General features: G+C 43.3%; 1 protein-coding gene across 4 annotated transcripts in view; it reads left to right on the top strand.

The window, feature by feature from the left end:
* The first annotated feature begins 3,758 nt into the window (after positions 1-3,758).
* The window catches only part of LOC135255233 (granule associated Rac and RHOG effector protein 1-like), a 32,604-nt gene continuing 15,707 nt past the window's right edge, over positions 3,759-20,655 (top strand). For 2 of the 4 annotated variants that reach the window (XM_064336116.1, XM_064336113.1), the window contains exons 1-2: positions 3,759-3,896; positions 14,474-16,107. In XM_064336116.1, coding sequence (XP_064192186.1) covers positions 15,583-16,107 — 525 coding nt within the window. In that variant the 5' untranslated portion in view covers positions 3,759-3,896; positions 14,474-15,582. The other 2 variants (XM_064336115.1, XM_064336114.1) reach the window with 2 other exon arrangements.

Genomic DNA, 20,655 nt, shown 5'->3' with positions numbered 1-20,655 from the left:
TTGTTGACTTATTATTATGGTTCCACTTTGATGTTGGGGAAACCTATTGTAATTGCTGAAATTTATTTTATTACTATTATTATTCTTCTATTTTCTTATATTGATAACTTTTTGTCCATTTCGACACACAGACAGTATATGCCACATGTAATCTTGGCAAAAGAAAAGGCATGAGTTGTCACAGAATTGACATGTGGTGAATTGGTAAGTTGGTCTCCCATTAGCTACCGATAATTAAATAGCTTTCAAGCTCAAACATATGGAATCAAAGTCTTTCTTTATTCAGGTGTAATGTCTGAAGTTTAAGACTGCTGTAAAGTCTAATGTTAGTGTAGAGTAACTCAGTGTTACAACATTATTACACATTGAATGATCTTCAGGTTTAACAATATGATGGTGAAGCCTAGTTAATGTTGCTTTCTTTTGTTTTGTCTGTCAGTGTAATGTTACTGAAAGGACAATCTGCTCTAACCAACTCTAATCTAGCAACAAGAAATGGTTTACATATGATGTGTCTTACAAATATGAATGTTAATGAGCATAGGATACACACCCACCCAGTCCTTCTCTGCTGACTCCCTCCGTCCTAACCATCTTGACAACTAACGATATAGTAAGGCTTCACTACTGAGACACCCACTTACTACAGGGCGACTTCTTGTATTACTACTACGTAGACAGACTGCAGTTCAGTCATGTGTACTTTGAAGATGGTACTTAGGTATTTCCCTAGACACAGAAGTATGTATCTCAGCGTGAATTTCTTAAACCAGCCTAAGCTCCTCAAGCTGGTTTAAGAGTTCACATTATTTTTGTCACCAATGATTAGCTAACAGTCTGCAGCTGTAGTGTGGAAAGTTAACCATCTAACTCTTGAATCTGGTCTTAGTGGATTACAGAGAGTAACGTAATATTCAATATTAAATCCAGAATTAACTGGGGGAGGCACTGGAGGAGGGGTGGTGTTCTATCCTGTGGTTGGCAGCAAGATCTCATGTGGGAACATCAATCATGACCAAAATTGAAACCTGACATCACATCATCAAATTATGGCAATTGAGTTGGTCTACCCTTTGTTGCTATAACAACCTCCACTCTTCTGGGAAGGCTTTATACTAAATGTTGGAGCATTGCTGAAAGGATTTACTTCCATTCAGCCAGAAGAGCATTAGTGAGGATGGGCACTGATTGGGCAACAAGACCTGGCTCGCAGTAAGCTTTCCAACTGATACCAAATGTGTTGGATGGGGTACAGGTCAGGGCTCTGTGCTGGCCAAGTCAAGTTCTTCCACACCAGTCTTGACAGAATAATTTCTATATGTGCCTCACTGTGTGTCTGTTAGGCTGAAACAGGAAAGGGCCTTCCAAAAACGTTGGGGAAGCACAGAATTGTCTAGAATGTGATTATATGCTTACATGCCCAAACCATGAAAAACAGCATCGGACTAAGGGGTGTCCAGATACCTTTAGTTATATAGTGCATGTGCACTCAACTAAGCAAGAAACAAATGCAAATACATATTACATTCATAATGAGCTTTCTCACAATACATAGGCTAACGGGGTAAATTAGATGGTTTCTTGCAAGCACATACTAATGATACAGTGCTGAATTGTTAACTTTTTTTTCACAAACATTTCAGTTATCCCTTCACGAAAGCTGGTGCTACTACTAAAATCAGCAAGTGGACAGTTTCTTCTGGAAAAATAGCTTTCTTTGGGTATTTATTTATAATATTACTATCAATATATATATATATATATATATATATATATATATATATTCAAAAAGAATATATGTACTTGGATAATTTGCATGTTTAGGCACAGCCAGTCAGACTTATTCGAAATCGTTTCAATGTTTATGTATATGTCTATATCTTTCATCTCCCTTTTGTTTTATATATCATCACTATACCAAGTAAAACACAAGTTCAATACAAACCACAGGGGGGCAGGAGACCACAACAACAAAAAATTATCCAATATACTGTAAGTCCACTTTCATACTTCATACATCTTGAGGAAGAAACATGTGACCCTGTGCAGGACAGAGTGGCATAGGATGAGGAGGAGGGAGAGGACGAACAAGCAAACTGCCTTCATCATCAACCCCTTCGAGTTCACAATGTGACTGCTTGGACAACGGTGCAGTGGCCATGTTCAAAGCAGGATATTGACCCACACCTCCAGGATAGCTACAGCAACCAAGAGAGGGAACATTACCTAGGGCACTGCAGCACCTTGATTAGTCCATGGAGCCCTACCACTGAGTTAAACGATGAGGAACCCAGTTAAAAGCAGATCCAGGAGGTCATCAGAATGGTTCATGCCACCTCGATCCCGGGTCCAAGAGATGTCCAAGACTTCTCCACCATCTCCAGAAGATCTTGAAGGCGATCTGGCACAAGGGACACCAGTGGAGATGCACTCACAGAGAACACTACTTTTGGCGCCACAACCAGGTGCTGAAGGAACAAGTAGGGACCATCTCTAGTGCCATCAGTAACACCAAGCACCTCCAACCTACAAAGAACTACATGACATTCATCAAGGAAGGAGAGAAGCTCTTGCACCAGCCCCAGAAGAGGTCACCGACAGGGATTCTTGGGGTAGCCTGTGACTGACATCTGAAGGTTCACCGAGGGAAACAGCTGAAGTAAAGTCTACAGTCTACAGGGAGTGACGGGGGTGAATAAGAGCAGAGCCATCAAGAGTGCCACAGAGCCGTCTGAGAGATCCTCTAGATGGCTGTGGATCAAGAGGAGTGAAGAGTGGACTGCGTGTGCTACTTGAACACAAGCCAGGGCTTGATCCACCCTGGGGAGGTCGCTTGGGTGAGAGTGTCCGATGTTGAAAGACCAGAAACACTCAATGACCCCAGATTACATCACGAGAGTGTCTAAAGTTGCAAGACACAAAACACCCAATGGCCCCAGGTTACATCAGTAATGATGTGCCCCAGTGCGTCAGAAGATGTATGTTGCAACTGGGGCAGTCAGAGAGACCTGGTTTTTTTCTTAGAGCTTATAATTTATTGATATCTGTCAGTATCTGAAGGAAATTTTACCATATATGAACAAAAGTGTTCTGAAAAAATGTACATACTGCACATTTAATGTAGTTAGTTCCATTATTGCTGTTGAGATATATGGCTGTAAGTGGTATATGATTACTACGTTGATTTTGTTTAGACGTAACAAAATAGTTAATGTGTAGGCTATGACTGCAAAGTAAGAAATTATTACTAAGATGTAGGCTATCATTCCTACAATCTCCCAACCACTGCTAATCTTTATGAATACTAAATGGAGTAACAGTTTATATTAATAGCCTAATATGCTTGCTAATTCCTAGACGTTGTACGCCTATGCGTATGAAGCTCTATTTCGAGTGGTCTGCCATTTCTGTGCCACCAATCAATTTCTGAGACATTCAGCACTTGTTTGGGGTTCGTTTTACTGCATGTTTGGAAGTTGTAAAAATGGCATAATTTGATGACATAGTGCCACTATTTGATCGTCCCATTAGGTTGTAATGGTCATAAGGTTACACTGGTAAAATTTTAAGATGCTAACAGCTGTCTAACTTTTCCATCTGCTAGCAGCTAAACAACTGTTGAAGCAACTGCACCAAAGTTTATTAATAAACTTAACATTCTATCTGTATATGTTGGAATAAGCATTAATTGAGATGTAAACAATTGCACATAACTTATTTTCTATCCGCGAGCTAAGGCCTATATACGTCATCACTAAGACCTACAAAGAAGAATTGGAACAACCCCTAAAATGACGACCACTGAACTTCCGCCCTTCAATCAGAGGTTATGGAGCGCTCATTTGGAACGCACCCAGGCTGGGGATTCGCTGTCAGAAGGGCGGGATACCTAGCTGGTAAGAGATGCGGCTGTGTGCTTACTTTGTTTTAAATACGTTTGGTGAAGCTTTAATACGCGAACTGCTTTCACAAGTTAATATTTTAACGAAAGGGGACAGTGCTGTTAAACTGGTAAACTGAGTGGTTTATGTGGGAATTTTCTGTAGTCTCGTGAAAATATATCGCAGATTCTCAGGGAAACATAGCCAGCTAGCGTTGGTGCAGTAGAAGATAGTTGGCTGCGGTAGCCTATAGCCTACATCAAGTAGTCTCACACAGCTGGCTAGCTAGCAACAACCATAAGTCGTGTTTATACTGCTTCACATATGTAAGGTACAGTATTTGAGGTACATGACTGTTAGCAAAGTATCACGAATCTCTGTGGAATTGTTGCCCATGGTAATTGTATGCTACGGACCTCATTGTTTTCCACAAGTTAAATATTTTCAGTTCCTTAAATTAACGACTTTGATGGCTATAATGAATAGAACATTTAGTCTTTTAACCCAGTAGCTAGTGAAATCTGTTGCAATTCGTTGTGTTTGCTATTTTCCGTTGCCTTTTGAGCATTATACTTGCATTGCTACATCTGATGTGTTGCACATATGACGCCGAACTGTTGCGTCGGTCGAGTTCAACACAGAAACAAGCAGTTCCCTTGGTGCGTTTCAGGGCGTTTTTAAAAGGCATTCATTGCTTGCTACAAAGTGTCCTCCAGTGTAGCCTGCGACTATCGCAGAACTGTGACGAGTATCGATGAAACTGGCACACTGCGCTTGCGGGGATTCCATTGCACCTTCCTGCAAAATAGTGATCACAAATAGTACGCCTGTGCTGTTTTTTCCTACGCCGTAACTAACGAGCAAGCCGGCACTAGAGAAAGCCGCAGGTAAACGTGTACTTTATTCTGTTTTTTTAAACAAGTTGCCTGCGTGTTTGTATGAAATGGGAAACGTCATCTAACGCAAAGAAACTACTGTCTTGGCAAACGTTTATTCGCTAACATTAACTATATCGGAGAACAGGATGCACGTTCATTTTAGCCGGTGAGTTGGATAGCTTTATTTAGCTAGTTATTGACGTTCGATTTTAATTAAACTGATATCCTCAGTCGCTTGAAGATGGGGGACAGTGGTGTGTAATTGTTTTCCCCTGTTTTAAGTAGACCGTGGCTTATGTGTGTTTTCATGAGTGTTTGCTGGCTAGTTATTAAGCTAAATTAAAATGCAAAGGGTAGCTAGCTGGTGAGTGAGCTGTACTAGGCTAAATCAAGGTGCATGGTTATTCTATCATTTTAATCGCTATCACCAGTGTACGTTGGCTAACTACTGTTCCCCGTGTGGATGCAAAAACTGTTACTACAGATTAAGTCTTCACACTGCGAAGCTGACAAGCTAAACTGCTTTCAATTACTGTACGTTAATTTGTTTTAGGAATATCATAACAGCTGGGTAGCTTGCTAATTTATCCTACGACTTGGTGTAATCGTTCCGGATAGCCAGCTAGGTAACGTTTGCGATTTAAAAAAATCTCCGTCGTGTTTTTCTTTAATTCTAAATCTCTTACTTTAAAGTGCAAGGTCACACACATGTGATTCAAATGTTCTTAACTAACATCCTAATGCTGTTGTATCCATAACAATCACTGAAAAGCAATGGAGTTTTAGAAGACTGACATAGAATTTTGAAGAGAAAAGAAAACATTCCAAGAAGCCTACGCTTGAAAGGGCTAATAAGTCCTCAGGCAGTGCATTCATTTGGCCAGCTTGTGTTATTTTTTCACAGCGTACCCGCAATTTGCAACCAACAAGCTTTTTTTTAACTTGCTTTGATTAACGGTAGTAAATTTAACCATGGTTTATGACACGTCACGTCAATTAATGAGCTAACGTTGTGTGCCGTAGGTTTACCCATTTCATATTTCAGTAAAATGTGAAATGAATTAGCTGCTGTTTAGATTTTATTCAGTTTAGTTTCAATTTAAGTACATCGTTAAAAAGCATAAAACAAGCCCTATCCCAGTGTGTACTTTAATGTTCTTTCACCAGAGGTTTGTGTTACTGTAGCATGCGACTCGAACGAGGTTTTAAGGTGAGACTTTTGAGTGAGTCTGTCTGCGGTCATGAAGGTCACTTCCTTTTTGGGTAGCTGAATAAAGTTATGAATATGAAATGCAGCTATCTTCCCACTCCAAGATTGATCAAAAAATCGACTGGGAAGTGGGTCATTTGTAAAAGATTGACATTTTCTGTATGGTTTTAGAACAGGTTGACAGTCAAATTGCTAAGAAAGTTGTCAGTTTTTTTTTTTTTTTTTAGGGTAGGGCTGTATTCAGTACTCTATTCCCAGCTCTTGCAGAAGTTGGTTTCTGAATACTTACTTTTGGACCTTTGAACACTACTGAATATTGAGTTTTGTTTTGTGTGTTGGTCAGTAGGGTACTAGCCTATATGGAAAAAATATTGCATTTATAGCTGCCCTGAATTAGCCTAAGCATTACATGAAATAATTTTTGTTTATATTCTACACAACAGCAAATGAAGAAAATGAATTATCTTTTAATAAAAATGTTTTTAAAAAAAGTATATATACTCTTAGAACTAAGCAAGGTTGGTTCCCACAGGCTCTTGAAAGTGCTTGATATTGAGTGAGGAAAATTAAAGATTATGGAAGTGCTTCATTTGTGTGCTTGAAAATACTTGCACATTTGTGTTCCAGAGCATTTGGAAAAATTGATTTCCCACTTTTGTATAAAATACTGCAGAAACTCAGGCTGTTGTGAATTGAGCTTATGCAGTCTCCCTCCAAAACCTGTGAGGTGGTGAGGGTGGGATATCTCAGTAAAACATGCAAATGGAATGCATTGTTAGATTGCATATTAATTATCAAGCTCGCTTGCTGCTATTTTTACCTGTCACCTGTAATGCAGTTTAGTTGTTGATTTGCAGGAATGTTGAGCAATAATGTAGCCTAATTAATGCAATATAAAATGGCTAAGTACAGGTAATGAGTGTGGTACACTGGGTTTCTGTTTAGATATGGACATGCTTCTTTGCAAAAAATCAAAAATCAAATGTAGTTATCTGTGTAACTCCTGTTGATTTCTCTCATTTTTATTGCTGTGGAAAAACACATTCCTCTGCAATATTCCTGAGGGGAAATAATTTGGATTCAGCTACTTTTCTTTTGTTAGCATGGCTGAAGTTATATAGGCATAGGTCCTCATGACTTTGTGTATTTAGGTCTGAAGTCTGATGAGCTGTCAAAAAGCTTGGTGTAAATAGATTCCCATTTCCTTTCCTAGTATCCGTTTTCACAACCCTGAACCTTAACCTATTTCCATATGATTCCCTGCAATCACTATATTTATCATGTGGAAAAATCCATGTTACATCAATGCTGATTTTGAATTCTCCTCAGTTAGGTTGAGTTTTCTCAGGGCGGCAGTGTAGTATAATGGGTAAGATACTGGGCTTGTAACCTAAAGGTAGCCTAATAGGTTCGATTCCCGGGACGGACACTACTGCTGTACCCTTGAGTAAGGTACTTAACCTTTATTGCTTCAGTATATATCCAGCTCTATAAATGGATGCAATGTAGGCTAGATGCTATCTAAAAAGTTCTGTAAGTCGCTCTGGATAAGAGCGTCTGCTAAATGGCTGTAATGTAAAGTTTTGATTTACTGTTGTGGCCACTGAGAAATAACAAAAAGATTTGAATTGGTTGTATTACTGGTGTCATATTTAGTGGCGTAAAGAAAGTCTTTTGTGTCGTTTTTTTTCCCTTTGTTTTTTCCGCTCTTCCCTTCTGGTCTCGGTGTCCTGTGGTAATTTGAGGCCCTTTTTGAAAAGTCTTGAGGTTTACTCATTGCACCTTCTGACACGTTAAACCATTTCTCTTCGTTTTTGTCCTGTGTTTTCGCTTCGGCCTTGAGGGCCCGGCCATATCAGATGCACTGTAAGCGCCACAGAAACAATAGCGTGTGTCAGTCCTTTGAGGTGGGATGCCATAAGAAGAAGAAAAAAAAAAACAGGTGCTGCAGGAAGTTTCATTTTACAGCGGGAAGAATGCAACCTTGGGCAAACGCTCTGCAGAGTTTCACTGATGATAAAACAGGCTTTTCCTTGCTTCCCCCTCTGGGCTTTTCTTGTCAGCATTGCACACAAAGTCCCATGCATGCTTTATTGCAAATCCACAGAAAACGATTCATAGTTCTTATGAAAGCTCTATAAAGCTTGACTAACCATGATCAGCTGTACTTGTGACAGCAGTGGCATCAGAATTGTTACCGAGTAGGAAAAAAGTGTGTGTGACCATTAGTGACTGAAGAAAATGGTATCTTTCTCAGTCTGATATTCAAAGCCACAAGATGTAGGCTAGGCTAGGCCAAGCTGTATTCATATACATAGTAACCAAAGTAACTAGACTCTTATGCTCTTTATGCAAGTATTATCAGAATTTACTTGTCTTGGTAACCATGCCTCAATCATTTCAGTGAGTTTCAAATGTGTAATTAAGTTTTAAAAGGAAACCGCACAATCTAAATGTCCAGCTGGACTTTGTAAAAACAAATAGTGGGATACCACCTTGTCGTTCATTGTTGTTGTTTCTTTCCTATCGGCAGTGGAGGCTAGCTTCCAGGCTTCCTGCTGGTGGTCTCTTCCTTGCGCTTGGTAATAAGATTCTGGAAGGGATCAGCCCAGGCACTCTTCTTGACCCAGCGTTCTGATATGAGCGAATCTTTCCATGCACACGTTTGCTCTCTTATTTTCCCTTGTAGTCTGCAGGGTGGGCCAAGGGCAAGTGGCCATGCTCCACATTCTTAGCAGCTTCGATGTTCGGCTGAATCAGTCAGCGCAAAGGCTAGCTGCACTTTCATTCTATCATCACTTTTCTGTTTGCTTTTCGGGGGTGAAATAGGAAAACCGTGGATTCTGGTAGTCTTTGGACAGTTTTAGCTTAGTTTGGAAGGGTCTCTAGAATATAAAGTCAAAGAAAATGTAAGAGGATAGACCCAGGGGTCTAATGACGACAGTGCAACATGCAAATAGATTTCAACACCTTTAGAAACCATTGGTTGCATGTTCAATTTTGACTGTTCAATATTATCAGTGAACATGTATTCACTGATAGTTATGTATAATAGGGGCCATATTTAGGTATTCAATATTAACTAAATTAGGCTACCTGGAACTTCACTTGAATTGCAAGGTCATACCAAGCTACATATTCGTTGTTACAGCATACCAATTTGTCTTGGATGGACTTGGATGGGAGTTGGGCTTATATATTTTAATATAAATATATTGTATTTTGGGGAAAATTAAACGTTACTTATGTCTTTCTGTGTAGGCTACATTTTTGTGGCATTATGCGGTTTGTGTCTTTAGCACACATGGTAAGCGTATTTGAATAATTCATGTATCTTGCATAATCATATTGCTTGTTGCCTGGGACAGCGCAAAATATGTGCCAATGACAACAAGTCATCTGAGCTGCCAGTTGCTAAAAGTAAACATTCTGAGCGTCTTTACTGTTAAAACCGACGACGCAGCAAAGCTGAGTGTGTCAGCAGGGCTGTTTAAAACTCTGTCTTTACAGATGGTAAAACAGATAGTTTGCAGAAAGCAAACGTTTTAAAAATACTTGCCATTTATTTGTGTATATTTAATTATGCACAGCCCTGTTATAGGACTATCTATGTAGCGTTTACCAGAAATCATTGCACAAACAGTACGAGCAGTCAGTCTATCATACTTTGAAATGTGAAATCGTCTAGTTGCAACAATTAACACTACTGATATTTAAGCACTGTCTGTTACTTTTTCAGTGGACTTTGCCCTCCTAACATGTTTTTCAGTTTGTTCAGACAGGGGAAAGCAGAGAGGGTTACAGATAGATGGGGTGACAGTACAGAAAGTGGCATGGTGTGGAATCAAACCCCCGGCTACCTAACGGGATTTGAGTTGTGTACAGCTTGACAGCAGACCTCTCCTACTGACTGCGCTACACAGTTTCCCAAGAACTAATATAATTTATAACTGCACTGCAACACAGGCCTGCTTTTCAAAGTGTACTGCACACATTTTACTGTTTGGATAGTCTCTTGGATACAGGCACGCGGGACGAATAAAGTCTTGTTCTGTTGGATGCCTGTGGTGGACAGTGAGGTTTGTTTGGCAGCCTTTTCTACAGAAACACTTGTAGATGAGTGAGAGAGGCCCGCATTTACACGTTCTTAAAGAACCTTTAAAAACTCTTCCTTTGCATTTTACTCTGTTCCTCAATGTACTTGGAAAAAAAGTATTCTTCTAGGCAGGCTTCTGGAATTTACTCTGGAAGTGTGGGTAGAACTCCTGCAGGTTGCCCATGGAGACACACTATTGTTTCCATGGTGAGAAGGCCTGAAGCTGGTCATGCAGTAGAGACTGCTTTGGTCACGCAAGTGCCTGTAGACCAACTTGGGGGGGGGGGCACACAAATTTTGGAGCATGCACAAGTATTGAACTGACAAAGGATGTCGCAGCTAGGGGACAGGATGCCAATTATGACAGGGAATTCTAAATGGGAAGAGAAAATAAAAAGGAGAATTAAAATGTGTTTACAAAGAATTAAAAAAAAAAAAAAAACATTTCTACATCGAGTTCACAGGAAATGTTGTCCTCGGCAAATTTGCCTTGTTGGTGCATCTGCTGAGTGAGATGGTTTTTTCCATTTTTAGTCAAGGTCTTACAGAAAGGATAGCAAAATGGGCAGCAGAAAGAGGGCTAGTCCTAAAAGCTTCAGTTGACAGAAAGTCATCCCCCTCTGTGTCATGGCCGGAGTTTATTTATTGTGCAATACACAGTTTGTCAGATTATGATACAAGAAGACTGACTATAATGATAAAAGTTTATGTAATGCCTGTTTGTTCCAGGTGTCTATGCCTACTTTATCTGTCTGAAATTTCTTTTTTGGGCCTTTTGATTTTTAACTGAGCCTCAGTGAAGTTTTTTGATGTGAGTTATTGTAGGACTTTTAAAATCTAGCATGATGTACCATCTTCTCCATCTTTGCAGTGGAAGCATGAACTTTTGAAGCCTTGTAAGTATTCGGTTTGACATCCAAGTGCAGTAGAGGTTTGCTTTCCACAGTGTAGCATCTAATGGAGCATGCACATGGTACACCTCCTGCCACAGACAACATCAGTAAAGTCTCAGGAAGCTCTCTGAGATCTTCAGATGTCTCATTTCAGCCACTGCCTCTGTGTTTTTAGCAAGCAGCTTTGAGCCTTAGGGATAAAGCAGACATTAACAGCCACTGGAGCCCACTCCCACATACTGTCTGCATTCCCAGAACTGAATAATAAGTGAAAAGCAGAAATGACTGGTATCAGCAGAGTTTTTTTTGTGTAGTAATGAATTTTAAAAAAGTATTTGGCTTTTTAGAAAGTTTGTCTCTTATAAAAGTTTCTTATCAAGATCATTATACATTTTAATTGACATCTTATGAGCCCAAAAGAAAATATGCAACAATGTACTAAACGTTACTACTTTTATTTACATAGAATTCATATGCCACAAACATTATGATGCACTGAAATGGGGGTAGGGGGGGCTATGCCTAACAAGTGCTGTAATTTCTACATTGTGAAACCAAAATGTATAAAAACGCACTTTAATAAAAATGCTTACCCTACATGGCAATCAAGGATGGGCAGACACATACTGGAAAGGAGATGTTGCTCATTGTAACTGTAGAATGCAATAGCAGGGAAATGCTGTGCTTGCATTTTTTAAAAATATGAACACTTGTTGCAACAACCCAGAATTGCACCAGTTTGTCCATTTCATGCAGTCCTGCAGGAGACACGTATAGCCTATTATCTGCTGTGTTGGGAAGGCTGTTTATAAATGTCTGTAAAGAGTCACACGGAGGATGACTGGCAGCGAGTAGGTGAATGGTGCGTTTCCCCTGCGTTTCTATGGATGCGAGCGCTGATGCATCTCACACCGGATCAAGCTGCAGGGAGCCAATCGAGGGGTTGTAGGCGGGGTCAGCTCAATATTAGACTGGGCTCTGGCTCCTCTCGACCTTCCCCCTGACCAGTACAACAGATTTCCAGATTATAGACAGCTGTGTTCCCGTGCTAGAATGTGCCTTAAGCAGTGAAGCCTATCTGCTCAATCTGAAGTGGTTTGCACACAAAAAAGGGCTAGACTTGCTTCATTGCTGTGTGGCTAGCATTATCAAATGATGATGCACTTTTGAAATGTGGCTCCTCTGACCAGGTGGTTCATATTTTAACAACCTCTGGTTTTGAATAATTTAATTAGTATTATTAATTATAGTTCCCTGTTATTTATTGATACAAACGTTCACTTTTATGATTTTACACCTCCAATGGACGACCCTGTCACCCCTGGAATCGTTTTCATTTGGACATCTTCCTCTTGGCTTCCTGATGGTGATTCATATTTTCCTGTGTTATGGTATTAAAACACAGAATGTTGGTCATAGCACATTTTTACTCGGACAAATAATACGCTGGTTAAACGTTTAAAGCGGCCAGCATCAATTTCAGTTTGACAGTTGTTCCTCTTCGGTCAACGAAGCGCATCACTTGTTTCTGCTTTTGGCCTCGCGGCTAATTTATTTGCAGTAAAAGCTGTGTTTGCGGTCTTCGCCGTCCTGTTTAAGTTGGATTGCGCAGCATACATAGCTGCCTGAATACCTCATAGAGGAATGGAAACCTGGCTTAAACACAGCTGTTTCTAATCTGCGGGATATAGAAATCGGAGCAGGGGTCATGGTTACCGCCGTCGAGTAAGACGGATGGATGCGTCTTGCGGCTGCAGTCTCCCCTACGGTGTTTTAACAATGACTGCGCCTGGGAAGGAAGGGCATACTAGAGAGGAGAGCTGAACTGTGGGGTGGTTGCTGCAATGTGACAGTCCCGGTTACTTTTGTTGAAAGTCATCGAGAAAGACCGGAGCCAACTCTTAGCTTTTTCACCGTAATGGAGGCCTCTGTGTTTCCCCTCTAATGGGAGCCCCTCTCCAGTGTCGGGGAACTTTCTAGAAAGGAGGATGTTATTCCTCTCTCCCTTACTTCCCTGTCGGTGAAAGCAAGCCAGGTCTGAAAGTCAGTGGAACATTGAGAGTTAGGCTACATGTACCAGTGATATTTATGGTAGATAAATACAGAGTAATGCATGTGTGCAGTGAAGTAGGTATCCTTCAATTTATGCTGACTAAACTAAAAAGGTTCCTCTTTTATTATTATTTTTAAGTTTTTTCAAAACTGCTACGAACTGCTCTTTTTCAAATTATTGGCAATACTGGGATTGTGTTTTGGATATATACTTAACCAGTTATGTAGTTTTGTTTCAGTGATACATGCTGCTCACCAGCCATTTCTCCATTTCTTTATGCAGTACCCTGAACTTTCTTTCATAAAAGCCTTGAAAAACAGTAAATTTTGTGTCATCGAGTGAGAAAGTAATTTGATCAAAGCATTTATTAGGTACTGTACATTTGTAAGGGCCATGGTGTTGATGTCATCTTCTTCTTCGTTTTTCTGTAAAATAATCATTTTAAGTTAGTTTAAGTGGTCTTTAAGATTGTACACTTCAGCTGGAATGCACTAGCTGAAGAAACCTGCTTTCTTTTTTCCCTGTAATGGAAATGGGGTGATCCAGAATGGATGTAAATTTGCATAATGACATAAGACTAGAGAAGGTGGAAGCACAACAGTTTGCCTGTTGGCCTATAGCGCTTAGCACTGAATGGTCATATTGTGACTCCTTCAGCCCTCTCCCCATTCTGACAGAACAGCACTGTTGTTCAACAATGAGATGCTTGCAGGCCGTTTTGTTAGTGTAATGTTCAGTTAAAAAACACACGCCACGCATCGCAGTATTTGCAGATACTCGCCATTTTAGTGGAAGTGACACGGGTGGTGATGGACTTGGTTTTGTACATTACTTAACTTTGTTTAATAAAGTACAGTCACCATTAAGCGGGTAAATGACTTTACCAAGGTGGCTTGGTTTTAATCTATTTCACTGTAAACCTGTAAAGCACTGCTGAGTTTTTCATTCTAAGTTTGCCTGTCTGTTTGTAATTCTTTTGTTCTCATTGTTGCCAGTGATACCAGGGTTTAATGGTTATTTGTTATGTAGCCTATCATGAAATTGTACAGAAGAAAATAGAATTTGATGTTCTTTCAAAATGGCCTCTTCAGGCAAGACCGAACAAGTTACTATGCACACATTCGTTTCACACCCCGCTCCCAGCAATGTTAAGTACCATGGTTGTGCAAAGAGTAAGTGAAGTGGTTCTGTTGTCATTTTTATTCATACTACATGTTGCTTGTCTCAAGTTAATTAGAAAAAGGTTTGATCAGATCCGTGTGTTTAGGCTGCACACCCTTCGTGGGAAAACTGTGCGTAATGAAACGGGTCACAGCTCGGGCTTGCACAGGGACCGGATGGATGTGTTTGCTGATGTCAAACAAAGCTCATCCTCGCTCCCACGCTGTTGTAATGTATATTTTCTTTCTCTCTCTCTCCCTCTCTCCCTCCCCCGCCTTCTTCCTCCTGTATCTCTTTTTAGGAAATGACCTAGAGGCCTTGTAGATACGCTCGTGCTTTGCCGCTCCAGACCGCAATTGTGGAGAAGCTCAATCTGGAAGCAGCACTCGTTTCCGTGCCGACCGTAATAGCTAACCTCAGCCAGCAGACGGAAAGGAGGAGAACGGCTGCGAAAACAAAGTCTGCCCGCCCCGCCCCCGTCCACCCCCCCCACCACCCCTCCCCTCCGGGTTTTTAATAGTCGGCCATCGCGCACTCCACACAAGGCCTGGATGAGCTACCAATAGTTCAGCCTCCCCCCACCCCCCGCCCCCCTAGCCCCCTACCCCCATACTCCCCCACCCCCCCCCCCGTCCTCCACTACGCGGAACAGATCATCGACGGGCCGGGTCTGTCTTTACCTCTCAGCCGAAACCGGCGGAGCCTCACGCAGGGCTTCTCTGACGGAGGAAGCGTCAGGGCACTGGAACCTCGCAGCTTTTGTTTAGTCACTTTTTTCTTTTTTTTACATTTCCTCCTCTCGCTGTTGACCGGCGTTCCAGCGTCTCTTGTGTTTGCTTACATATTTTAAAAGATTTAGTATTTTTTTCACCAAGAGATCTGCGTATACGCGAACAGAAGGAATTTTCCTGCTTCCGTTTGAAGGCTGCTGCGCTGTTTCTGGATCGAGGATTAAACGTCGGCGTGAGAGCGAGTTTGAGGAAGTGCTGAAAAGGCTGTGCTTTGAATTCTGCACCCTTCGACCGCCCGCCACAGGCCCTCTTCAAGGCTGAGACGCAAGACCATAAGACGAGCACCTTTCGCCTCCGTGACCCTTCCTCCTGGGCTGTGGGATTAAACCTGCAGCCGGGCTCCCTTCGCAGGGGGAGTAGTCGCAGCCAGTCAGCGAAGTCGCTGCCCATCTTCTCCTCCCTCTCCGCTGCTACTGCGTAGCCGTCGGAGATGCCTCCAAGGCAGACGGTGCCCTTAAGCTGTCTCTTCCCCCGACTTTAAGAAGCCCTGCGTCTGGAGGTGGGGGGGGGACCGTCTCCGCGGGACCCGAGAGACCAGCGGAGCGAGGGGACGAGCCCGCGAAAAGAAAAGAAGAAAAGAAAAGAAAAAAGCACCGTTCCCGGGGACAGCCCGTCACCTATGTATTGCTGCAGCGCGCAGGAAAGCAAAATGGACTACAAGCGGCGCTTCTTGCTTGGCGGGTCCAAGCAGAAAGTGCAGCAGCACCAGCAGTACCAGCTGCCCGAGCTGGGCCGCACCCTCAGCGCCCCCCTGGGCTCCTCCTGCCCGGCGCCCTCCTCCATGGCCCCTGGCGGTGGAGGAGGAGGAGGGGGGTCGCCGGGGGGATGCGGCCACCCGACGCCGCCGGGAGCCGCCACCACCGCCGTGGCCGACATCCAGCAGGGCATCTCCAAGTACCTGGACGCGCTCAACCTGTTCTGCCGGGCCAGCGCCTTCCTCGGCGACCTCTTCAGCGGCGTCTTCCGCAACTCGCACTACTCCAAAGCGGCCGCGCAGCTGAAGGACGCGCAGGAGCACGTCCTGGAGGCGGCCGGCCGGCTCACCGCGGCCGTGAAGCCCGAGATCGCCAAGATGCTGATGGAGCTGAGCGCCGGGGCCGCCAACTTCAAAGACCAGAACGACTTCAGCCTGCAGGACGTGGAGGTAACATAACGTACCGTAACGTAACGTAACATAGCATAACATAGCGTACAGTAATGTACCATAACGTAACCTAACATAGCATAACATAGCGTACAGTAATGTACCATAACGTAACGTAACATAGCATAACATAGCGTACAGTAATGTACCGTAACGTAACGTAACAGCATAACATAGCGTACAGTAATGTACCGTAACGTAACATAGCATAACGTAACGTACCGTAACGTACCATAACGTACCATAACGTAACGTAACATAGCATAACATAGCGTAACGTAACGTACCATAACGTACCGTAACGTAATATAGCATAACATAGCGTAACGTAACGTACCATAAGGTAACGTACCGTAACGTAGCGTAACGTAACGTAACGTAAGACGAGAACAGGCCATTCAGCCCAACGCTGCTCGTCTATTCCTACCACTCAACTGTACTTAATGCTTAGTTTACCTGAAAGCTAAATAGTATCTAACACTGTATCAAGCCGGGCCTTGAATACCCCCAGTGTTTCTGCCTCCACTACATGTCCAGGCAAGCTATTCCGCACGTTGACCGCTCTCTGCGTGAAAAAATATTTCCTAACGTCTGTGTAGGGGAGGTAGGGGAGGACCTTGCGCTTTTAGCTTTCCGCAGATGTTCCGGGCTGTTCTTTTTTGTCATCTTCTTGAAGCTTTGTTTAAAATTAATAACTTGCTGTTATGACTTGTTCCTTGTTATGTGTTCATCGCTGGTCAACAGCATTGCTTTGGTTACCCCCTTGGATTACTGTACGGAACGGCAGAGACCAGGAATCGCTGGTAAAATAATTGCTTGCTGATGGGAAGAGTTTTGGGAGAGACCCAATATAAACACGAGTGAAATTTCGCTGTGTGCTCCTACGAGACCTTCGGTTATTAGAATCAGATTTGGAATTCTTCTAAAGTGAGAACACCATTATTTCAGTCCCCCTGTGTGTGTGTGTGTGTGTGTGTGTGTGTGTATGTATGTATGTATGTAGGTAGGTAGTGTCTTTGTATTTTTTCTTTTCAGTGGGACAGGGTTTCAATGTTATTCTGGTGCTGAGATTGGAGTGTGATGAGGGTGGTAGATTATTTATGCTAAAATCAGGTGAGGCCAAAAACCACATCTCTGTACCCTCCGGCTTTGTCCATTTGGACAGTGCACATGGTTTGGTAACAAACCTCACACCCTATTTACTCCAAATGTGTGCCTTATAGAATTATATGAAAGCAAACTTATCTTGGCTATGGTCTGCATTGCTTAAAGTTAGAATCAACCACATTCTTTAATTTGTTTCTGAAATCAGAAAGATTTGCCTAATATTAATACAGTGAGCGCTTTTTTCTGGAAGATTTAAAAGTAAAAAAAATCATATTATTGCAGAGAAGAAGAAAAAAGTTCAAAACAGACTTTATTTTTATTTTGTTTACTGACATCTGGAGGAAACGGTCTTTCTCGGCAGGAGTTTAGCTTAAAAATATGTTAGATATTAGCCCACAGCCATCTGCGGTGGATGTTTTGGGAAAACGAGGGGAGTTTGTAGCCTTACAGTATGTGTTCTTACCACAGCTCTGGTTGTACGGTCCCATATGGAAAATCGGTGACACGGCTGCCAGATTTCTTCTGGAATTCTATGGAAGAGCGTATTCTCTCCCGGTGATGGAGAAAGCAGTTGTTTTAGCTCACAACCGAGCTCTGCTCCAGCCCCTCGCTGCGGCCGTCTCTGCTCCGAACCCAGACATCGAGGCAGGCCAGCTTTCTTAAGTCATCCCCCCCCCCCCTCCCCCCTCCCACAGTGCAGGCTAATGTTAGGAATGTGCAAGACCTCTAAGCAACTGCGTATATTTATGAAGGAATGCCGATCGCTACGGTGAAGGTCGCCACGGCCTAAGCAGGAAATGTTTTTTTTTACGCTGCGATTCTTCAGGCGGCCCCCGTTCGTGGGCTCAGCCGTACCGTACGCGACCGAACACACTCTCTGCCGCGCTGCAGGGGGGGGGAAGGCGTTTTTCGAGAGTTCGGACCGCATGACGGCACCCGCTTATTTTTCGACCGCTCGCTTCCGCCGGGTCGCGACGCGCGGCGCCCGCAAAAACAAGAAGCCGGCTAAAGTTGGAGAGGCTTGACATTTCCCCCGGGGGGGAGTCACAATGGGAGGTATTCAGAGGAGCGTCCGTGACCAAGTGCAAAAGAGGTGACTTTAGCGGCGCGGGCAGGAATGCGCTCCGCCGCGCTCAGATCGGTTATATTTAGACGGTTACAGAAAAAGCTCCGCAGTTCACGGGGAATGTCGGAATGTTGAGCCGGGCCTTTTCTCTCTCTCTCTCTCTCTCTCCGTCTCCTCGTCCCTTTTCGGCGAGAAATGAAAGATTCCAGCCGGGACAGAAAACAAAAACGTGTGTTTTTAAAAAAAAATTTTTTATCCGAGTCGGGGCCCGCTTGCCTGCTGCCTGCTCGGAGAGCGGAGACTGCCAAATGCGCTGGAGGATGTCGCGGTTTGTTAGCGGGCCGTCGGCCGAGCTCGCGGGCGAAAACCGAAAAGGGGCGAACGCAGGCGCTCGAGGAGTGCGGGGCTGCTGTGGCAGCGTCTGTCAAACGCGCCAGCGTTTTAGAGCCGCAGAAAAACTTGGAAAATATTACTGCTCTCGTTCGATGTTACGCTACTACTTTTGGTTTAATCAAAAGACATTGTTTGGGTGATGGAAAATGAAGGACTTCTTTTTTTTTTTTTCCCCCCAGTGATTGTTTTCAACACAACAATAGCATTAATAATATTTTTAGCAAAGGCATTCTTGACACACATTGGAACATTCTAAATCTATGACTATATTCAGTTTGAATGATTTCACATTGGGAATTGCTGAGCTGTCGTCGATGATCATGTTGCTAGCAGTAAATGAATTGCCACCGCTCTGACAACGGTAATGTTATCATTCAGGTCCTTAACTCAGAGATATATAGTGAGCTTGTTTTGTTTCGTTTTGTTTTGTCTGGCTGTTTTGTTTGGAGCAGCACAGGCAACCATTGTACAACTTTACTAAGGACTTTCAGCAGTTGGTTCACACTGCAGTAGGTATTGGGCCATGGTGGTACAACACTGGCCTGCATACTACCTTTAGTAGTTCTAAAAGGGTGGATGCCACATATGTATCAGTTCTGTTTATGTTGAGCCTTATTACAGACCAGAAATAAACATTCGCAACATTATATTTGAGAATATTTCTATTTTTAATACCTGAAGTAGGCCTAATTCTGTACCCACGTTTGGACTGTCTGTACCTATCTAACATGTTTTTTTTTTATTCCTGTTAATTATTTCAGTGCATCTTGACCTATGTCCACTCGAGGAAAATAGACAAATTTCTCTATGCTTTTTTGAGAGCAGTATACATGACCTTTCAGACATGCCCCACTGATCTATTCTGTTACACTGTAATATAGACACTCCGATACAGACACTTCCAGACACGATACGGCTAAGTGAGGCTGTAACCCTACCTGGGAGGAAACTTGAGTATGACTTTGTTTACAGGAAGGCTTCATGAACCCCATAGTCAGTGGGGTCAGCACATATGCTCTATCACTTGCATGAACCAATAAAGACATTACTCCCAATCTAACAGGACCGATTTGTTGGTGCATCATGGGTAAGACATGACTGAGCTCCACCCGTTTTGAGGTTCATAAATCATCACTCTCTCATCACTGTTTTGAAATACAAACAACCAGAAAATACTACTAACGGGCTTGAAACAAAATCACGATTCTGTCTGTTTTTATTTATTCAGTCCATTTGTTGATTCCAGTTTCAAAATGATAACTTTGGTCCCTGATCAGTGTTGTCCTGGGTGTTGAGAAATGTCCCCCCCCCCCCCCAGCGTCTGGCGAAGGCACGGGTCAGCGCGCAATAACACTGGAAGTAAGAGAATGGCGGAGAACGTCCTCCCTGCCGTCTTGCGCGTTCCACACGGGGCATGTTGCTCTTGGCACCGTCTTTCCATCTTAACGGCCGGGCCTAAAAATATTTCCAGCACGCACACGGAAAGAAAAAAAAAAAGAAAAGCAAAGGCAGCCGTCGGCGTCGCTGCCCCGGTGTCCGGTTGCTTGGTTTCGCGAACTATATAAACCTCAGCACTTCGTAAATCTGAAAGAAAGGCCTCGTCCGCCTCCCCCCCCACGCCGGCGGCGGCGGCAGTGGCAGTCCATATCAGAGCCGTCTGTAAACTCGGCAGACTTTATTGCCTAGCGGAAGGTTGGGGGGGTGGGGGCGTGGATATGGGGGGGGGAGGAGGCCAGCCAACATTTTTTAAGTCGCTGTTTATATCGCGCGCAGGGTTTGTTCCTCCTTTGCGTTCGGTCTGGCGTTCAGCCCGCAGTCCGGGGGGAAGGTTATGCGCTTGTATGGACATGGAGGTAGCATCCTCGGAGCCGCGACTCACCAGGCCAGTGGCAAACGTGAGCGACGGCCCGGCCGCACGGCAGCGGGGGGGGGGGGAGACGCAGGCCCGATTTGGGGAGACGTGGCGGAAACGTTCCCTCGTT

Source organism: Anguilla rostrata, chromosome 5 (assembly GCF_018555375.3).
Source record: "Anguilla rostrata isolate EN2019 chromosome 5, ASM1855537v3, whole genome shotgun sequence".
Lineage (NCBI taxonomy): Eukaryota > Metazoa > Chordata > Actinopteri > Anguilliformes > Anguillidae > Anguilla > Anguilla rostrata.
Note: the sequence above shows the minus strand (reverse complement) of the source record. Positions and strands in the feature narration are given on the sequence as shown.